Source organism: Filicampus tigris, chromosome 1 (genome assembly GCF_054856515.1).
Source record: "Filicampus tigris isolate MCC_2025a chromosome 1, RoL_Ftig_1.0, whole genome shotgun sequence".
Taxonomy (NCBI): Eukaryota; Metazoa; Chordata; class Actinopteri; order Syngnathiformes; family Syngnathidae; genus Filicampus; species Filicampus tigris.
In genome coordinates, this window is record NC_141217.1 from 33006655 (window position 1) to 33027351 (window position 20697).

The 20697-nt window shown below is 41.6% G+C and overlaps 1 protein-coding gene and 1 long non-coding RNA gene across 3 annotated transcripts in view; one reads left to right on the plus strand and one right to left on the minus strand.

The window, feature by feature from the left end:
* The window catches only part of LOC147153661 (uncharacterized), a 5723-nt gene extending 4631 nt beyond the window's left edge, over positions 1 to 1092 (minus strand). The window contains exon 1 of the long non-coding RNA XR_015087230.1: positions 818 to 1092. This is a non-coding gene — a long non-coding RNA (uncharacterized LOC147153661). The remainder of the gene's footprint in view (positions 1 to 817) is intronic.
* Positions 406 to 20544, plus strand: tfe3a (transcription factor binding to IGHM enhancer 3a). Of its 2 annotated transcripts, none has more exons than XM_086034069.1 (11): positions 406 to 949; positions 4235 to 4333; positions 5029 to 5100; positions 5173 to 5338; positions 8454 to 8624; positions 9884 to 10027; positions 15689 to 15812; positions 18448 to 18504; positions 18575 to 18650; positions 18729 to 18876; positions 19019 to 20544. In XM_086034069.1, exons 1-11 carry the CDS (start codon positions 837 to 839, stop codon positions 19340 to 19342), a joined length of 1494 nt encoding a protein of 497 aa, XP_085890195.1. In that variant the 5' UTR covers positions 406 to 836; the 3' UTR covers positions 19343 to 20544. The 2 variants fall into 2 exon arrangements, with proteins under 2 accessions (XP_085890195.1, XP_085890205.1); XM_086034079.1 differs by having other exon boundaries at positions 407 to 949; positions 9929 to 10027.
* The last annotated feature ends 153 nt before the right edge of the window (positions 20545 to 20697 follow it).

Genomic DNA, 20697 nt, shown 5'->3' on the forward strand with positions numbered 1-20697 from the left:
GTGGAGTGCTGTTAGGGTGCCCTTGGAGGGGGTGGGCCGGGTTGTCCAGCATTGATGACATCTTAAAATTGACAAACACATGTTATGTGAAAAGCCTAGCAATTTTAATTTATTATTATTATTTTTTCTTTTTATTACTATTATTTGTTATTTATTTTGTTTCATGAAACTTTACTTTGTATTGTACACTAGTTCCTATTTACATTTTGTCTTTTTCTGTGATAAAAGCCATGACTGTTGTTTAAAATTAAAATAAAAAATAAAAATGAGATTTAAACCCGCCCGCCCCGCCAATCCGACCGGCCCCACCGCTGCCCGATTTACTGATTGGTCACTTGAGCTGTCCATATAGATCAGCCGATTGGTTTGACGTCAACCCGGATTTTCCCCGAAACGCCCACTCTGTCCACACGAAGGACGAAAACAAACAAGATGGACGCCAAGCAGGGTCTGACACTGCGATGCTATTGGTTAGACGGCGATCTGCAATTCCCGTACTCCAAGCCTTTTAAGCGTAGAGCTAGAAAACTAGAACTCTGATTTGAGCTTTCTCATTTAAAGTTCTACCTGCAAACATGTCACACGATTCATATTTTTGATTATCATCTTTACCACTTGTTCTCACGACCATTGTCATTTATCTCTTTGTATTTTCTGAAAATAATAGTAGAAGCAAAACGAAGGCGATCGATCTGTTTTCTTTATATCTACGCTCGCAGCTGCATCTGTGTGTACGTGTGTGCGTCGGTGCGGTGGCTGCTGGGAAATCAGTCTTATTTCCTCCGTGTTCATTTCGATCGACCTGGAAGCTCCGTACCTTCGGTACCGCTGGCGCAATGTCCTCCGTCAGTCCCGACTGGGAATCGAGCGGAGGCCAGGGCCGGACTGCGCTCGAGCCGCAGACCGTGTTTGTCATCCTGGACTCGGCTGAAAGTCTCAACGTGCTTCGGTCAGTCACCGTTATTTGTTCCGCTGGCTTTAGTTTGTCTTCTATTGGCTGCTCAGGAGCACCTAGAAGCCACATTGATTGGCAAATCTTATTCAGAATGTTTCGTTTTTACGGCGTGAACATGGCTCCAAAATGTGTGTATGGCGTCATCATTTCGGCGCTGAAATAAAGTCTCAAAGGTGAAATAACAGGCATCTCAAAACTGGGCTGTTTATGTCTCTCTAAACTGGCCCAGGAGTATGTTAAGTTGAAGTCGTTTCAGGTGTGGACGGATTTACGGTTAGCCTGATTTCAGTGTGTAATGGAAAAATTAAGAGTATTTAAAACTGTGTATGTCGTCACAATTTGGGCGCCAAAGTAAAGTGTTAAAAATCAAATATCAGGCAACTTTTTAATAACTTTTCAAACATGTCCGTCTAAACTGGCTTAGCATTGATTTAATTAAGTTTAAATCGTTTGGTTTCACTCATGGGCGGAGTTCGGTTTACAAAAAGAAAAAAAAAATAGTAACGGAACTTAAGTGGGTGCTGTAATGTCAAATTGATAACACCGAACGACAACGGTGTTCAAACTGTAAAAGTACTCAGTCTCTGTAGTTAATTGAAATTACAAATACTTGAGACTGACATGGAAGCAGAAGCGCCGATTCACCCCCAGCACTTAATTTGCAGGGGATATTTGCCGTTTCAATTCACTAGCACCCCACTAGGGCCCAGTCCCCAGTCTCTGGCCAAGGCAGCGACCTCACTGACATACACAAGTGTGATTCTCAAACATGCGATTTTGATAATTGTGTTATTGTGATAGGCACTAAGAGTCACAAGTTGAAACTAAAACTTAGTGTAACACTAAATGGTGTCTGAGTTTGCTCTGATTCTGTTTGCTATTTTTATGCCCTCTTTTAGCAAATAAGGCATGTTTTTTTTGTTTTCCAGAGGTGAATATAAAATAGTTTCAGCAAAGCTCTTGAAGCCCAAGCTAACAGGTCAATGTAAGGCTGTAGTTGTGCCTATGACCATATATGTACTGTACTGCAAATGATTGACATCTGGTTGGGCACACCTTCTGTCTCTGATAGGTTGCTCTTCCTCAGGCGTGACGGTTCCGTCCAAAGAAAAAGAAGGAAAATAGCAAAATACCTCTTTTTAAGTAAAAAAACAAAAAGTTCAGACTCCGAAATGTAGAGGAAAAAATACCGTCTAATACTCTATCATGTTGCATGTTTTTGTTTGGAGCGTGGTTAGACTAGACTTTTATATTATACAGTAGAAACATGTTCCCATAGCGTAACCGTGAACTAGGTAACAAAAAATGCTCTGTTAGCAAAAAAATAAAAAATAAATCCACTTTACTTTCATGTGTTTTTCAGATTACAGAGAGAAATATTTTAACCCCACAAACTGGTAGCTTTTAGGCTGTCACAAAACACAACACATTCGCCACTATGAAATCATTTTCTTAAGCAAAGCCTTGGATGGGCAAAATCTTGATTATCCAAATCTGTTGCTCTTGTTGTAAGGCTTCCTGGTTTATTTTCCTCCGTGTTGTTGCTGTCCCTGTTCTTTCCAACTTGTTCAGACTCCAAACTCTCAATCAAGCAAGATCTCAACTGTGGTCGACTCTACCTCTATCTGTTTATGTATTGTCATGCAATGTGTCATCATTTGCAGAGGTTAAAAACATTAACAAGTCTATTTTGCCAAACTAAGGAGTTGAAAATGTAGATATTTGGTTTCAAATTTAGATTTGAAGTTGTCAGAAAAATACTCAAATATTGATAACTGATAACTAATCCCGCTACTGACTAACGATGATGATGAAGCGAAGGTCGGAATATTCCTGACCCCTCTTTGCTTTCGGCGGGTAGGAGTAACACACACACACACAAAGGCAGAACTTGTTGGCTGTGTTTCTGTTTTTTTTTCTTTAGTTTATCGCAGTAATTAGGAAGAAATTAAGATGTGCACCACAGTGTCAGCTCATTTTCATCCGTGAGCAAAGCCACATATTTTACATTAGAAAAAAATGTCATGGCAGATCAAAAGAGTGGAAGGGTATTTAATTGTTCTTCATGTCACTACATTCCGCTGGCATAGAAATTGAATTTGTTCCCCCCCCCCCCCCCCCAAACACGCCCCCCCCCAACATGGGCATGGATTTTCGCTATTTGCGGGCTGGCCTGGACCTTATCCACTATGCATTAATTATACTATACACGACCAGCTATATCAGCTATATACAGGCAAGTAAAAAAGTAATCTGCCCCACAACTGTAGCCCAGAGATATTTAATGCTGACATTTTTTAATTTCATAAAGTCATGAGTTCGTTCCTGTGCAGAATGATTTACAATGCGCATGTCTCGAGTCCTGTTCAGATGGTGTGTAACTCTGTTATTACTTTGAAATGACAAAGCTGATTTTCCGATACTTGTTTTTATTAAGGGTTCTGCACACTGTGCATTCATTGGATGTTGACCTGTTCAGAAGGGGTCACAAAGGGAAAAGTTTTTTTTTTAATGACCAACAAAGTAACACAACACAACTAAAATGGCCCCAATACCTTCTTTCAAAAGACTTACACACAAAGAAACAGTGTCTACAAGGAAAATGACAAGATTCTTAAGACGATAATTTCCTACTGTCCCGACACAGCAATGTTAGTTTCATGGAAACTTTTGGTGGGAGGGAGGAGGAGGTCTTTGTGGTGAATTGTAGGAAGTGACTCAGCTGAAATACACACTCATTCATCAGCTTTTTGGGGAGGGGGTGGGGGTAATAATTTTTGGTGGTGTGGGGTTCGGAGGGGGCAGGACCGAAGAAGAAGATGAATAAACACATATTGTCATCCAAGACAGCATGCGTGTATGTCTGACCATAGGATAAACTAGCGTGGGCAAAGTATGGCCCACATGCCACATACGGCCCACTCTGGTCTTGAATCCGGCCCTCCAAGCATTTTCATGATCAAGACTCTCTGTATTAGCCACTGCTTCAATTTTATTGCTTTTCCACCCTAAAATTGGGCAATGAAAATGTTTTTTTTTTTCATTTTTTTATTTAAAATTTTATTCATTATCTCATTAAATGATTGTTTGATTTATTTATTGTAAGTAAGGTTATATTATTTCTTGTTTTTGTAAATAATAATAATGATTTTATTGAATGATTAGATAATTAACTATAGATAATACCGTTTTAAAAGAAGAAAGAATGAAACCTTGTTGGGGAGGATTCCGGCGTCAACCGAGAGGCTTCCGATTGGTCAGTTGTGTCTGTGCGCTCAGGGTGGAGTCTGGCATCGTCGCAGACATTGAGGTGGACGCCCTGCTGCCATCAGACTGCGACACCTTCTACCAGATCAAGAGTCAGCCCATCCGCAGCAGGTAAACGCTACCGACGCCTGGACCTGTGTCTCTACAGCATGTCGCGACGTGATGACGCGTTATATGTTTACATATTCCATCCTTAAAGCGGAAGTCAACCCAAACATATTTTTTTCAAAAATATGTTCTATACAAGCTCACTAGTTGAAACAAGTCATTCTGATAAATATTGCATTTGTGGAATAAGAGTTAGTCCCCCCCATTTTAGCCATCTATGGGGTGGCCAGTTTGTCAAAAATGACATTGCAGTTGCTCGGGCTCAGGTAACGACCAATCACCTGTTTTCTGAAGCTGAGCCATGATTGATCGTTATCTGAGCCCTGAGCATCTGTGATGTCATTTTCAGTCGACAGAAGTGACAAAATAGCCATCCCCTGAGATGGCTGAAAAAAACGTTGGATTTTGATGCTTAACTCATATTCCACAAACACAGTATTAATCAGAATGCCTTATTTCAACTAGTGGGCCTGCATAGAACATATTCATGAAAAAAATATGTTTGGGTTGACTTCCCCTTTCAAGGGGGACATCCATCCATTCATCCATCCATAAGTATATGCTTATTCAGTGTGTTTATTCATCCATTTTCTGGAGTGCTTGCCCACGGTATGGTAAAAAGTAAGACATTGTAATATTATTACAGTTATAATGCTTTGCACATAAAATAAGACATTTGTGTCATGATGTCTCCTCAGTGCTTCAGCAAGCGCCTCCTCTTCCTCCTCCTTGTCCTCCTCTTCATCCGTGCCAGTGGCTATGTCTTCCAGGTAAGCCTCTGGCTTCTCTCTTGGCCCGGTCATGACCGCGGAGTCCGATAGTGACGCCGCTCTTTCCCACAGGGTCCTGCTGCGTCAGGATCTGATGCGTCAGCAGGCTCTTGAGGAGGAGCAAAAGGAGGCGCAGCAGCAGCTCCTGCGGTTGCCCGCTGCCTCGCCGTCATCCCCCGTCTGCGTCAGCGCGTCCCCCTGCGGACCTGCGGCACAGGTCCCAGTAGAGGTGCTGAAGGTACGAATAGTTTCTCCCCGGGATGTCTCAGTCCAATTTTATGTGACGTCGCCACCACCAGGTTTGCAAAAATTCATAAGATTATTACTTTCGGATTCAACGTATATGTTTTAGATACATTTGGGAAAGGGGGGAGTGCAAGGCGGGGGGGGGGGGGGTGCTCGTGAAAGTTTAGTTGGGCATGCCGACAGACGGCCGTTTAAAATTAGAGGCCGACAGACGGGTACTATTTCCCCCCGGAAAAAAAAGGCGGATGACGGAAGGGTACCCGTGCTGCAGACAGATGACGAATAACAGACGCTCAATTTTTAGTAAAATGCCCAGCTCTGAGTATACATTAGTAAGAAATTAAACTAAAGTATAGATTATAACAATGCGAACAAATCTGTGGTTTTACCACTTCAACATATCCAACCTTTCGTGCTGCATGAAACATAATACAATTGATATGTAAACAGGTGGACTGCACTTCTTAAAAACTGAACTCGATAATTAAATAGAATGTACATAGCCTGCAAAAAATAAAACTTTGCAATCTCAAGTCGGTCACATCACACATGCTTAAGTATAGGTTAAGATTGTATGTTTTTATACTGTATGGCGTAACATTTTCTGATTTAAAAAACCAGCAGCGTGCATTAAGCAGCAGCAGCAGCAGCAGCAGCACCTCATTCATTGACTGGAGGATATGTTTTGTTTGGTCACCATTAGAGGTGGGCGATACATATCATTATCGATATCATTATCAATCTTGCTTTCACGATGTGTAATTTGACATTATCGAGTATTAATACTGCCTCGAAAAGCAAGTCAGCCGACGGCCGCAAAGGCACTGCAGCAGAGCTGTTTCCTCCTCATTCCATGGAGAAGTGTCGAGCGGGGATTCAGAGCGAGGCGCGAGTCCACGTCATCCGTAGTCTGGATATGGTTTGGAGTCGACAAGACTGACGTCGGTGGGGATAACATTGTTAGATGTGCCAAAACGGTCACCGTGAAGAGCAATTCTGTTGCACCACGAGCCGTACGGATGACGAGGAAAACTTGGCGACCGCGCAAGCACGCTAAACAAAAGGTTAAACACACACACCCAGAAAACAGTCGCCGAGTTGAACCAACAAATATAAACGCACGCACTCATGCGCGCACACACACACACACACACATACTCAGTACTTTAGCGAGCAAGTCAAACGTGACAGCCTGGATGATCGGTTAACATTCAGTTTACTCGCTTGTAGTCCGCATCATTCATAACTAGCCTGTATACCCGAGGCATGTTGCACAAACTACGGCGGTTTATTAGTGTGACGCCAGCACACACCCAAACATGAATAAAGTCACAAGTCTACATATCACAGCGACAAATAAGTGGGAAAATGCACTTTTCGGGAAATTGCAGTCTTGTTATTCAACTTTATTCTGAATACGTTGGCCAATGTATGAGAATGTGTGTTGTCAAGACGACCTCTCTCGCTTGGTGACACTTCGTCACTCGTCACGTATCAAATACATTTTTTCTCATTCTGGTTGCTGTAGTTAACACCTTTTTCTCATTCTGATTCTTCTAGTAGTTGGCAGTGGTACGCAAGAAACTTACTGCAGCTCAAAATGTCATATCATTATGGAATAACAGCAGAGACATTTAAATGACATAAATATTCCCAAAATCAATGTAAGTCTATACATAATTTTTAGTTTTTTATTGTTAAATATTGTCGTAGAATATCATTATGTTTCGCAGAAGTTATTTTTAGTCATTTAAAAGAGGTGTTGTTCACAAACGCTGTCCATCCACATTCGGTCTGTGAATCAAGTGCAGATTTTGAATATTTTTTCTAGAATATCGTCAAATTATCGTTATCGAGTTTTTTGAAAAAATATCGAGTTTTTTTTTTTTTTGCCTATATCGCCCACCCCTAGTCACCATTCAGTAGCGCCTGTGTGCAAACATCAGAGACGCGTAAATCGTAAGTCAACTTTTTCATTTTATTTTACATGCGCGGCACACATCAGAATGCTGTGGTTGCTCACACACGACAGGTCGTCTATTAGCACACACACTCAAATTTATCAGCCACACATTTGCACACGCAGGTGTGCGGATCACAACGGCAGCACCGTATTTTTTTTTTTTTTCTTTTAACCTTGCGAGGCAAAAAAGATGAAACATGTCAGATACTCATCTTATGGTCTCACGAGACGGAAAACTCGTCAAACATTACACACACCGACAGCGCATTCTTTAGTTACAACTATGACGTCTCTACCTGCTCCCACTGTCTCTCACTCGGTCCTTCCCTCAGCTCAGCTTGTGAACGTTACATGACCAAATTCTGAAAACGTGTGACAAAGATTTTTTTGTTTGTTACCTGAGCCCTGATCTGCTTCTTAATTCATATGCCTCAAACGTAATATTAATCAGAATGCAGTGTTTAGACGAGTAGGCGCGCATAGAACATATTATTGGCTACATTTACGTGGACACATGTATTGGATTGAAAGCCCGATCGCGATAAAAATACATCATGTACACACCCCATTCGGAATATTCTGACTGAAGCAAGACTGAACTGGTACATTTGCAGCTCCATTAGGAAGTGTTAACTGGACGTAACAGCACGCATAGGGAAATACGCTAACGTTCAATAATGAAATGGACGGAGCGATATTTTGTTGTCATGGAAGTTGCTACGGCTTCCTCTTCTTCTTCTACTACTATTTCCGGTATATTTGGTCAATCTGCGCAAGTCAAAATAATTTGTTCAGATTGAAAATGTGATGAATGAACCCGCAACTCCTTATCGGATCAATAATCGAAGTGTCTATGAAAACAGTACTCAACATAATTAACGGATCATAATAGCATAATTTGAATCCGTTCTCTGATCGGATTAAATAAAGTTTTGTCCATGTAAAACGTAGCCACTGTAAAGTACACTTTTGACTTCTTTAACGTCATTACATTTATTTTGCATGTTATTGAGAAGGAAATAAAGTCATTCCCAAACTGGAGACTTTATTGTGACCATAAAAGATCAACGTGCTTGTGAATGTGTTTCTACCATTATATGTTGTGAGCACATGTAGAGCGTGCTGACCTCCTGCCACCCCTCAGGTGCAGACCCACCTGGAAAACCCAACCCGGTACCACATCCAGCAGGCCCAGAAGCAGCAGGTTCGACAGTACCTCTCCTCCGCCGTCAAACCTGCCAATCGCAACACTCCCGGACTGTCATCGGACTCCTCCCCCAGCACCCGGCATGCTCTCGGCAGCCCCAAAGCGGAGGTAATGCGGAGTGGAGCGTGTGCATTTGTGTTGACGTGTTAGTGCTCAAAAGTTGGCACAATTTGCAAAATGGATAATAAGTAATGCAAAAGACTTGAAATACACCTTGACTCCTTGAAATGATTGAAAATTGACATTTTGTTTGCAAATGTGTGGTAAAAAGAGAGTATATAGTAGAGACTATGTTTTTTTTTTTTTTCTAGTTTTAAGCCATTTTGGCCACATTGAATGATGATAGGTGAAATTTGCAGGACGATAGTCATCTGTAAAGCATTTTAAGATTGTTGTCTTTGTTCATTAAATGAGCCCTAAAGACCAAGTGTGAAGTAAACTTGGCCATCCATCTTTTGAGTAATACTAACAGTTAAAACTATTTTAAGCATACTTTCATTTGTTTTTATGACGCAACCAACCCAGATTCAAAATTAGACCCATAGCAACACGCTTTTAACAACGAAAATGCAAATGTTCGTCAATCTCCGGTAATCTTCGTTTGAGTGACGTCATTTGAAGAGTTCAAGTTGCCAGTCAGCCGTTGTACTGCGTTGTTGCTTGTTCCATTAACTGCTCTTTGCAGTTGTTATCGTGTTTTTCGGCGAAATGCCTCTGTGCTGTTCCGGCGATGCATTGTTCACTTTCAGGCCAATAGTTGTTTGAGTGGCCAAAAGATAAGAATAGTAAATGGATGGTGTAAATTTCTTTCATGCTTTGTTTTTTTTGTATGATGTTTAATTACTTTAAATAGACTTCATTTGGCATTTTCCGAAATTTAAGCAACGTATCGCACTGAGTGGCAAACGTTTGCGAATGTTTGCGCACGGCCCGAATGTTGATTTTTCTTCAGGGTTTGTTCAAGGTTTCAAACATGTTTGAAATTTCTTTGCGACAAGAAAAACTGTTTGCGACCGTTCAAGTTGTTGGCAAACGTATGGCAAGCGTCTTTGCGACCGTTTGAACCCTGACGAAAAATCAACATTCACCACCTTCGCCATTTTACGATTTGTCCATTTTACAGTTGGTCCTGTTTTTCTGTTGTCTATCTCAACAGAAACTAACTCAATCCATTATGTTAAGATTTCAATTTGTACTACTAGTACTGGATCAACATTTCTAATCTTGATATTTTTCCACTAAATGACTTTCTATTAAAATATAACCGTATGCGTCGCTACCAATTTGGCTAATGGTGTGTGTATGAAGAGTATGTGTGTGTGTGTGTGTGTTTCATGTCCAACTTTATCAATCTGTTGACTGAGAAGTCCAGACTCAAGGTTAAAAGGGTGCTTTCTGATTGGTCCGTTGAGATGGAGGAGACGGTCATTGATGACATCATCAGCCTAGAGTCCAGCCTCAGTGACGACTTCCTGACGCTGCTCGACTCACGGCAGCAACTTGCCACAACGGTAATGCTCCGCCCCCTCCTCCCTTACGTTCTGTGTGTGCGTGCGCGTGTGTGTGTGTGAGGGAGAGAGAGTATGCGAATGTGTTAAACTGTGAGTGTATGTTTGCCTGAGAGTGTTTGAGTATGTGTGAGAGTGATAGAATGTGTGACTATGCGTTAGGGCTGCATGATGTTGGAAAAAAATGACATTGTGATTTTTGGGGGGTTTCTGATATATATTGCAATGTTAAAAATAGAATTTTCACCAGATGACTTGACTAGATTTGTTTGGGAATAATTTGGTTAACTCACCGTGACATCATTGTATTCATATAATATCGTTTAATCGAGACTAAGGGGGTTTATCTGTGAATGATGATTGCTGTGTATAAAGGGATCAGAGCGGTCATGTCTCGGTAACATAATTGATCATTTAACGTTGTACTTCACACTTCAATGTAAACAGCAGCAAAATATTAAACATATTTTAAACCCAAAAATAAAAAGAGCAGGTGCACTAGACCCTTGAGTCATTTAAAAACAATAGAAGAAAATAAAAAACCTCTAAACGCAGCAGCAGAGTTACAAACATCTTTAAACTAAACTATAAAATATTAAAAAGCTGGTGGACGAGCGCCTGAGTTGTTTACAAAAATATAACATTAAGATAAAAAAAAGAAAAACGTTGTGAAACTGCAGCAAAGTTGTAAACAAATTGGAAGAAAAATATTAAAACTTAAAGAGCAGGTGCATTAGTCCCCTGAGTTGTTCATAAAAATATAAGAATAACTAAAACGGTCTGTAAAACATATTGCATCCGTGATTTGTCGGTGCTGTTTGGACTTCTTATCATGAGGAGTTATGCTGGCAAAGGCTTCTGTAATTGGGTTTTTTTTTCGAGTAGATGAAGTTTCACCTCGGGTCCCACTTCTTAGTTTGAACTGCTCATACAGGGGCTTGTGACGGCGATTGCAGCAACAACGGCGGGGCACTGTTTGCAAAGGATGTTTTGATCTTCTGAATCTTCCTTTCTATAGCCGAAATACTTTCATATTTTGGATGCTGACTTTCTTTCGGGGACGAAATCCACTGCCGCTTGTGCCGCTGTCGTCTCCTCCATGCGTGTTTTCACGGCGGACGGCAGTCGCAGTGAGAGTGGGGGGCGGGGGGGGGGCCGCCGACTGATTGGCAGGAAGGAGGGGGTGAGCGAGACAGGCTGTGTAAGAGCACAGAGTCGCTTGCTGCTTTTATGAATTGTTCGAAGAAAAAAAAAAAAAAGTTAAAACGTCGCACGTCCTATCGCGATGCTCAAAAGGCACATCGTGCAGGCCTACCATGCGTGTGGTTGACAGTATGTGCGTGTGAGAGTGTGTGTGTAAGAGTCTGTGTGAGAGTGTATGTTAGTCTGTGTGTGTGTGCGACTGAGTGTGTTTGTCTACCTGAGAATGTATGTGTGTGTGAGAGCGAGTGTGATTTCAGAGTGTCTGTGAGCAGGTCAGAGAGTGCTAAAAATGTGTGTGTATCAGAAGAGAGCTTTGTGCGTGAGTGTGTGTGTGTGTGTGTGTGTGTGTGTAATTCTGAGTGCGAAGCAGAAAAAAAATTGATGAGGCAGCGTATTCCTGCCCGGAGGCTTCTTTTGTGTTGCTTACACAGATCTGACTCCTTCCTCTTCCTGGGCATTTGTGCATGTGTTTGTGCGAGTGTGCATGTGGTAATAAGGCTGCTGAGGGAAGTTTTGGGGTTTTCTTCTTAAGGGACGCTTCCTCATTTTTTAACAGTTGCTAAAGAGCACAGACAGAAGCAGTGCAACTGATTTGCCTGAGTGTGCGTGCGTGTGTGTACGCGCTAGCCCAGTGAGTGTGTGTGTGTGTTCGTGCATGCGTGTGTTGGTGCAAAGCGATGAGGATTTTAGTTTTCCTGCAGGAGCATGATAAGAGGAGACTTAAAGCAGAGGTAATGTTTTTGTTCTTAAACGTATCAAGAAGACCTTATTTTATCTCAACTTAGCAGTAACTCTCATTTGAACTTTGACACACAAAACAAAGAGGGGGAAGTTTATTATTTCAAACCTGAAGTGAAATTTTCCATTACTTTACCTGATGATTAGTGGCATGTTTGCTGTTGGCTATTGATTTTCTGAAGTTAGCAATTTGCGTCGACAGGTGCTAGCTTAGTTCCAAGAAGGTTGTAGCTAAAACATGATTTGAAGGGTGTACATAAAGGAAAACTGTCTTTTTAATGTTTGTGTACAAATAGTTGTGTGTCTGGAGTGCCTGTTACCTGCCTATTTCTGTAAATGTGTCTGTGAGCGTGCCCTTCCGTAAATCTGCCGCACTATTACCAAAGAGTGTGGCTAGTTACATAATGACCACCCCAATTTACAATAATAATTGATATAATGACCACCTCGCCCCTAGTTTCCCTGTTGGCTAAGGTGCCAAAATAGTGGTGCGCAGTATTTGCCTTTGGCCTACACTGCTGTAGTAATTGAGAGGTGTGTTTTGGTGGCTGGGTGATGAAATGCTGCATCTACCAGTGATAATGGAATTGAGTCACTCTGGGTGATCGCTTTAAGTGAGAGAGTAGCATTAACCTCTTATAAATATAAACATGCCTAAATGTGTGTGTGTGACTCTGGATCCTTGGGGCAGTTTGATAAGAGCATGCTACAGATATGATAAGGCATCGGGGAATTGTTTACACATGGAAAGTTTGATTTCTTTTAAAGCAACTCCGCGTCAGTATTAGACCTTAAAGGGCCGCTAATACGAAAATCACTTTTTGTTAAGGTTTTTAGTCATAAATATGCATTCCCCCAACCTGACTATAAGTGCCCAAAGTTGGGAGAGCAACTATCCACGTTTCCCTTTCCTATGGCCGTTTGTATCAACATAGCTCAATCAGCACTGACAAACGGGCCGTTTCAGCAGCCTGCAATTATATACGTCACTAACTACACACTGACCCGCCCCTTTTTGGTAGTACGTCCCTCACTCAGCGCGAACTCCGCCCTCAGCCGACATACAATTGAGTCGCATACAGGACACAACATGGAAGCCAGAAAAGCCCGTCGTGAGCTGCTCTGTACCGGAGTGCACAAAGGACAACAAACACCTTTTTCATCTCCCTCCATCCGAGCCGCAAGGCTTGTTTTTGAGGTTTATTTATAAATTGAATGTGCCCAAAGACGCTCAAGGAGTCGCCAGCACCAGCTCACAATAGAACGATATGCCAGATACCTGAAATGACTCAGTGTGGTTATCGCATGATTCATTTTAATTTCACTCATTTCTGTTACTAATATACGATTTTTTTTTTCCCTCACAATTTTGTTGTTTATTCATAAGACTGTAAATTAAAATCCTTCTCAAAACATATCTTACCGGTGAATTGTTCTGTAGTGCAGTGGCCCGTAATCTGCTCTGTAAATATGCACACTCAGGCAGACAGGGTCCAATCCTGGTTGGTCAACCATGCACTGCAACTCTCCTTCAACTTCATGAAGTCTTCTCATGACCTTATGGTATTTTTGAATGTGAAGTATAATATTGAGGTGTGATACAAATATCAAATTGGTATTCAGAATCGTAGTGGAATGATATACCATGGAAATTTCCCGACAGCAAATATTCTCCGCTTCTGTTGGCATAGTGGCGCACTTCCCACAGAGGCACCTATCAAAAAGCACAAGGCAGATGAGATGAGATGAGATGAGATTACCCAGTACTGAATAGGCCACATGGATAAGACGCAGTGAAATTTGCCATTTCCATAGTTTGCATAGAGCAGTTAGTTTTATATTACAAGTGGGTGCACTTGATTCGGGTACAATTTACAGTGATTACCTCACTTGTAATAAGCAGCACTGCCAGCTACGCGGGATTAGCGCTGTGACTAGCTAATGTTGTATTCACCCAAACAACCAAACACAATTGACAACTAAACCATTCTGATACACCCTGCTGTAGCCGTCAGGTCACTTCTTCTTCTGGTGACTCACCATATGGGTCGGATTCAACATCGTACTGAAATGCACGTACTGCGTGCGTTCACTGTGTTGAGCCATTTCTGTCAACTCTCGCATCGGCAACACAAGCTAGCTTCGATGTGATGACGTAGTTGACCAGAGACGGTCACCAGATGCTAACATACGTACAAGTAACAACACAATACTTATACATACTACATGAGTTGCGCTACTACAGAATATTGATATATCCTTGTCCAGGATATTTGTGGAGACTGAAGTGTGACTGGAGTATAGTTGAACACACACACACAAAAAAAAAGTTTTTGATTTGGCACCTAATTTAGAAATAGATTTGATAACTGTCATTAACCAGACAATACTGTAATAATACCTATTATAATATTTTGTACATAAACGTGGCATTTGGTGATCACCTACTGATGAGCACAAAAGCACGTGTCAATATTTCTTTAAGTTGCGGATGTGAAAAACTCAAGCGTGTAAACAAGCACGTGGAGCAGGCATGCCTTGGCCACGCCTCGGCTGCGTCTTGGCCATGCCCACCAAAATCTGCTCGCTTCATCCTAGGCTGTCAGTGACCTTCCTATTGGAGCCTATAATTCGACAACTAGGTGGAATTTCTTGAAAAAGTGTTTTGATACAGTATTAGGGAGTCCAGAGGATGTTTGTTTTTGACACTGCAAAGGCCCTTTAATAAAATATTTTCATAATTCTTCTGATGAAGCATTGACTTACAACCAGTTGAATGGTACCTTTGTCATGGCCTGAGGCGGTCTGTATAGCTTTTACTAGCACTAGGCAACTTTGAGAAGGAAACCACAAACCCTGCCACACACACACACAAAAAAAACGTACAAAAGTGCTGACTGCTTTACGGCATGTCACTTCCCCTTTCCCCATTAATTACAAAGGACAAACATTGTTATATTATATTGTTTGGACACAATTAGATTCACTACAATACAATTCAGTCCAACTGCACTCGAGCGAGAGCTCAGGATTTTACGACAGTACACTGATGGGAAATGTGGTTGACTTCACTCAAAACAAAGCACTGATTTTGTCCACATGGCGCCGCCATAATCATTGAAAACTTAAATTGACGCGATGTTGCTTTAAAATGTGTCAAAGTATAGAAAAAGTCAAGAGAGCGAATGAACGCGTTTTGTCGTCTTGTCACTTCACCCTGCAGCTCCCCGGTTTGGTTTTGCTTGCTAGCGTTTGCATGTCAGCCAACCACACTGTTAGGCAGAGCTGGCGGAACAAGGGAGACAGTGGGGGGCATGAGCCAACCGACTTTTTGGCTGCCTTTGAAATGCATTTTTGCGTCTTTTACCACGTATGCTTTCACACAGCTTATTTATTTCATTAGGTGGTGCCTATCTGAGCATATGTTGCTTATCAATTATACAGTATGTAGTGACTCATCAAAGTGATTTATGGTGGTGTATTTAATTTTTTAGCATGGTTGCCCTCTTTTTCTTAATGTGTTCCTCTGAGCACTGTTGACAACCCCCGCCCCCACCGCCTCACATACACACGTACACTCACAATTAAAAACTCTGCAAGTTTTTACGCTCTCTGCTGTTAGGCTTCATATTTGTGTCAGTAGATGTTCACGGAAGCCACGTTACGCACCTGAGCGGGTTCATCTGTTAGTGGTTGACTCTGTGCTCTGATGGGTTGTTGCAGCTGCCAGTGGCGGCGGGAAACATGCCGGACATCTACGGGGAGAGCGGCGGGAAGGCCACACCCACTGTCGCCGTTAGCAACAGCTGCCCGGCCGACCTGCTCACCGTCAAGCGAGAGCTGAACAGTAGGTTGAAGCGCTATAGTGTTTCCATGGTTACAAGAGCGGGATGACGTAAAACGGGTTGCAAATGCTATTTGATTTTTCAATCAGTGTGCTAGCTGCACCTCCACTCTTTGTTGAAAAAAATGACGCACGAAGTGTCATATGGAACTTTTTAAAACTACCATGGCGTCCAATCTGGCCAAGCACCTCGCTGACCGCCTGTTATACCGCCAGTTTAAAGAGCGACAGGTTGTGATGCATTTCTCGCACTTCCCTCGAAAATGAGTAATGTGAATTATTTTGTTAACAATTTGACGAGGCATTCGACTAGCTGGGAGCGGACGAGAGAAGAGTAGACACACGCACGCACACACACTCAAAGCAACGTTATGTTGAGTCATTATCAATTAAATGATGATATTTGCTTGACAGTGACGGTGGAAATGTATTGTCAATATCAACAATGGATGACATGAAATGCAGTCACATAGGTCATGAATATGGCATGTAATGTAAAAGCTAATAGTGAATAAATGTGTATATACTGTATAAAGTATTTATTAGGGCTAGGGACGATACACATTTGTCCCGATCCGATATGGATCCTTATACTCGGGTTGCAATTCGATACGCATTGCAATACTTAAATATTTTTTAAAATATATATTTCAAAAACTGAGGCATATGTGTTTCCAAAGTTTTAACTTAAGTGCCATTGGAAATTGTTTAAGTGTCACGATTGAAAAGTGCATAAACTGTTCCAGTAACTGTTCCTGACACACAGGAATGCAAGATAGAAAAAAATGAAAAAGATAAATAAAACACCAATCGCAAAGCGCGACTTTAAGGACCTCAAATGTTCCAGAAGTACGTTATAGAACGTGCAAAACATAACATAAGTAGTCTGCCCTCCCTGAGCAGACTGAGTACAATTTGGCAGATAGCGAATCATCCCTCAAAGAGTCCAATGTTGCTGGTTTCAAGCCGTTTATTACACTCCACTTGAAGTTAACTGTAAAACAAACAAAAAAAAAAGAATTGCACATAGTGAACATTCGAACATAAATCACAGTACTTTTATTTCCCGAACGTAGTTAGCTCATGGCTAATGCACAATGAAAACGCCATTAACTCGCTAATGAAAATTATTGCGCAAATCGCGGCACACAACCATAACCAAACAGTATGGACATGCAGGTGGCAAGGTTTTTTTTTTCATTTTGGGTTCTGCCATCAGAACTATATCCAGTTTTCTTTGGGTGGGCAGAGCATGTCCGTGGGTGGGCACTGGCTGTTGACCGAGTTAAGACCCTCCCCATCACCTGACTGGTAGAGAGACTGTGTTCTCTCTTCACTTTGATTGGTCAGCACAACTACATCCTTAGGCATGAATTTGACATTGTCATCACTTCTTACTTCCTGTTCAGTGAACGTCAAGATAGAACATTCTCCAAACCGCAACAAATCACTTCTCAGAAGGAAATAATGCAAGTAGAAATGTGTGTATCCTGTTCGTATAAAGTGGTATTGTTTTTTTCAGGAAACATCTATCTGCTTGAAAAAAAACAAATCAAAGAAAACTTATTTATAAATTATATTTCTATGAAAGTTGACATCATCCATCCATCCATTTTCCAAACCACTTACAGTGCCTTGAAAAAGTGAACTTTTTCGTGTTTTGTTGCCTCACAGCCTGGAATTAAAATGGCTTGTTTGAGGGTTTGCGTCTTTTAATTTACAGAACATGCCCACAGCTTTGAAGATGTGATATGTTTTTTATTGTGAAGAAAACAATAAATAAGACAAAATAATAGAAAACATCATTGTAGAGCCACCTTTTCCTTTCCTGCTGGAAGGTTTAACCTCCGTCCTAGACTCAAATCACTGACAGACTGATACAGGTTTTGCTCAAGAATATCCCTGTATTTACCACCATCCACCCTTCCCTCGACTTGGACCATTTTCATGATGGATTTGATGGTGCTCCTGGGGATCATCAAAGATGTGGATATTTTTTTGTGACCCAACCCAGACTTGTATTCCTCAACAACTTTGTCTCTGACTTGTTTGGAGGGTTCTTTGGTCTTCATAGTGGTGTTTGGTTAGCGGTGCAATTTCATTAGATGTTGCAACCTCTGGGGCCTTTCAGATGAGGTGTATGTATACTGACAGGTCATGTGACACTTAGATTGCACACAGGTGGACTTTGTTTCACTATTTATGTGACTTTTGAAGGTAATTGGTTGAACCAGAGCATTTCAGGGCCTTCATAACAAAGGGGGTGAATACATATGCACATGGCAATTTTCAGTTTTTTATTTTTAAAAACTATTTTGCGTAGATCCATCAAATACAATTCTGATTTGAATATAATTTAAATTAGAGGTTGTAATGTAAAATATTAGGTAAAAGGCCACGGGGGTGAATACTTTTGCAATGCACTGTATCCTCACAAGGAGTTAATGCGAATTCTAAAAGGGCAAAAAAAAACAAAATGTCACAGTCATTTGCGTGTGCAAAAAATCAGATTTTAATTTTATTTTTTTTTTTTTTTAAACTCAGAATTTATTTTTAGGCCATATAGCCCAGCCCTAATTAAAAGCACAAAGTGTACACATAAACAATGACGATAATGACAATGATGATGACATTGCAGATGTGGATACGAAAGCGCTGATGAAGGAGCGACAGAAGAAGGACAATCACAACCTGAGTAAGTCCTTAATTAACAAGCTAATTGACAACTTAATTAACCAGATTAAGAGCTGCTTTTTGGTTTCCAGTTGAGAGGCGACGACGCTTCAACATCAACGACCGCATCAAAGAACTGGGTGCGCTCGTCCCTAAGACGCCCGACCCGTCAGTAATCACGTCCACCCTCTCATTGGTCACTGTTCGTAAAGTCGAGTGCGCTAACGAGGCCTTGTGATTGGACAGGGACGCCAGGTGGAACAAAGGAAGCATCCTGAAGGCATCGGTGGATTACATCCGAAGACTTCAAAAAGAACAACACCGAGCTCGTGACATGGAAGAAAGACACAAGAGACTGGAAAACACCAACAGAACCCTGATGCTGCGCATACAGGTCAGTGGCACTCACCTGTCAATCACACGTCGGTCTCGCCCACCCTCCACAACACACCTGTCAATCACAAACGTCTTCCCCCGCCTACTATTGAAAACACCCTGTCATGCCAACCCATCTATCACGAGTTTTTCGTTTTCAGGAGTTGGAGCTTCAGGCAAGCCTCCATGGCGTTCCTTTTTCTTGCGGTGATGGCACCCCCACCGACCCACAGGCCTTCCTCTCCGTTGTAACGCCGTCGTCGGACACGCTGGGCTTGGCGGAGCTGAACGAGCTTCAAGGCGGCGGCGACACCTTCTCCACGGACCTGATGAATGACACGGGGCTGGCGGCGCTGGACGACTTCGGAGACATCTTGATGGAGGACGGCGGTCTGATGTCACCGGTGGGCGGTGCCGACCCCATGTTGTCATGTGGAGCGTCTCGCTGCAGCAGCAGGGGGAGCAGCATGGACGACGACCTCTGATCAACCAATCAACAATAACTACCGCCATTTCCTCTGACACCGTGGTGACCATGCCACCACCCCTCTATCATAGTAATAATGTAATGTCATTACCCTCCTACCACCGTGACTGCCACCATGATAACCATGGCATCCCCCTCTGTCGCCATGGTCTATCAACATTATATGCTTTTTTCCTCTGTCATCATGGTAACCACACCATCACACCGCCTATCTCGCTCCCTCTCGCTCTCTCTCACTCTCGCTCTCTCTCTCTCTCGCACTCTCTCGCTCTGTCTCTCTCTCTCTCTCATTAATATATATATATATATATATATATATATATATATATATATATATATATATATATATATATATATATATCGTCATAGCTACATTAGCATACAGATGCTATCCAGCCACGCTAGTATTGTTGTTTGTGCTACCTTGGATTTTAGCTATAATCTAGTGCGTTATCAGCTAACACTTGGAAGTCAGTGCCAAAATTAATTGAAAAATATATGCACACACACACAGAGCTGGGCACACCGCCTATGTGACGGACGCCCATTTTGTAGGCGATCAATGTGAAACTTAAAAAAATAGTCAGATTTAGCATAGTCGGAAGCCCATTTTTCCCCCAGCTATGTAAACGTCTATTTTAGTCTTTTCGTAAAATGCCCAGCTGTGTGCGTGTGTGTATGTATATATATTTTTTATAACAATTTTCTAATTGGGGGGGCTTCCGTGGTGAGTATGTGAATATGAATGTTGTACGTATGTGTCAGTTTTCTGATTGAAAGGCACTCAGCAACTCCAAATAGTCCTTGTGTAATTTCTGTTGATTTTTTTTTTTTTTACCATTCTGTTGCTGGTACAAACGTTTTTGGGACCAAATGCCCACAAGTGTGATGTCACATTTCAGGTGTTTACTTGCTCATATTAGTTAGCAAGCACTAGCAGTTAGCTGCGAGGCAGGAGCGTGTGTTAGCGCGTGCTAATGCTAGTTAGCTGCCGACAAACAAGTCCGTTAGCATTGTCCCGTTGAGGGGTTAGAACTTTTCATGAATACAGGTATGTGTTTTGTTTTTATAATAATGAAAATTATCTGTTTCACTGTCAGGATCAGAAAGGGAGTTGTTTTATTGTTGTTTACAATCATGTAACATTGTATCATATCTATATATAGAAACTTTATATAGAAATAAAGTGAGGAAAAAAGTCTTCTTTTTCCTAATGTACTATTCAGTCCTTGGGGTTGGCGCTGAACAATTTTAGGAAAAAATTGTATTGCGATTTTTCGGATAGATATTTCGATTCGATTTGCGATTTTCTTCAAATGAAGTTCAGTGCATTTTCAACATTTACAAATACGA

Excerpts from the sequence above, each read along its gene's own strand:
- tfe3a (XM_086034069.1), top strand. The coding sequence starts at position 837 with ATGTCCTCCGTCAGTCCCGACTGGGAATCGAGCGGAGGCCAGGGCCGG. Across the intron at positions 4,334-5,028 it reads AGTCAGCCCATCCGCAGCAG|TGCTTCAGCAAGCGCCTCCT; the intron begins GTAAACGCTACC and ends ATGTCTCCTCAG. Across the intron at positions 18,877-19,018 it reads CCCTGATGCTGCGCATACAG|GAGTTGGAGCTTCAGGCAAG; the intron begins GTCAGTGGCACT and ends TTTCGTTTTCAG.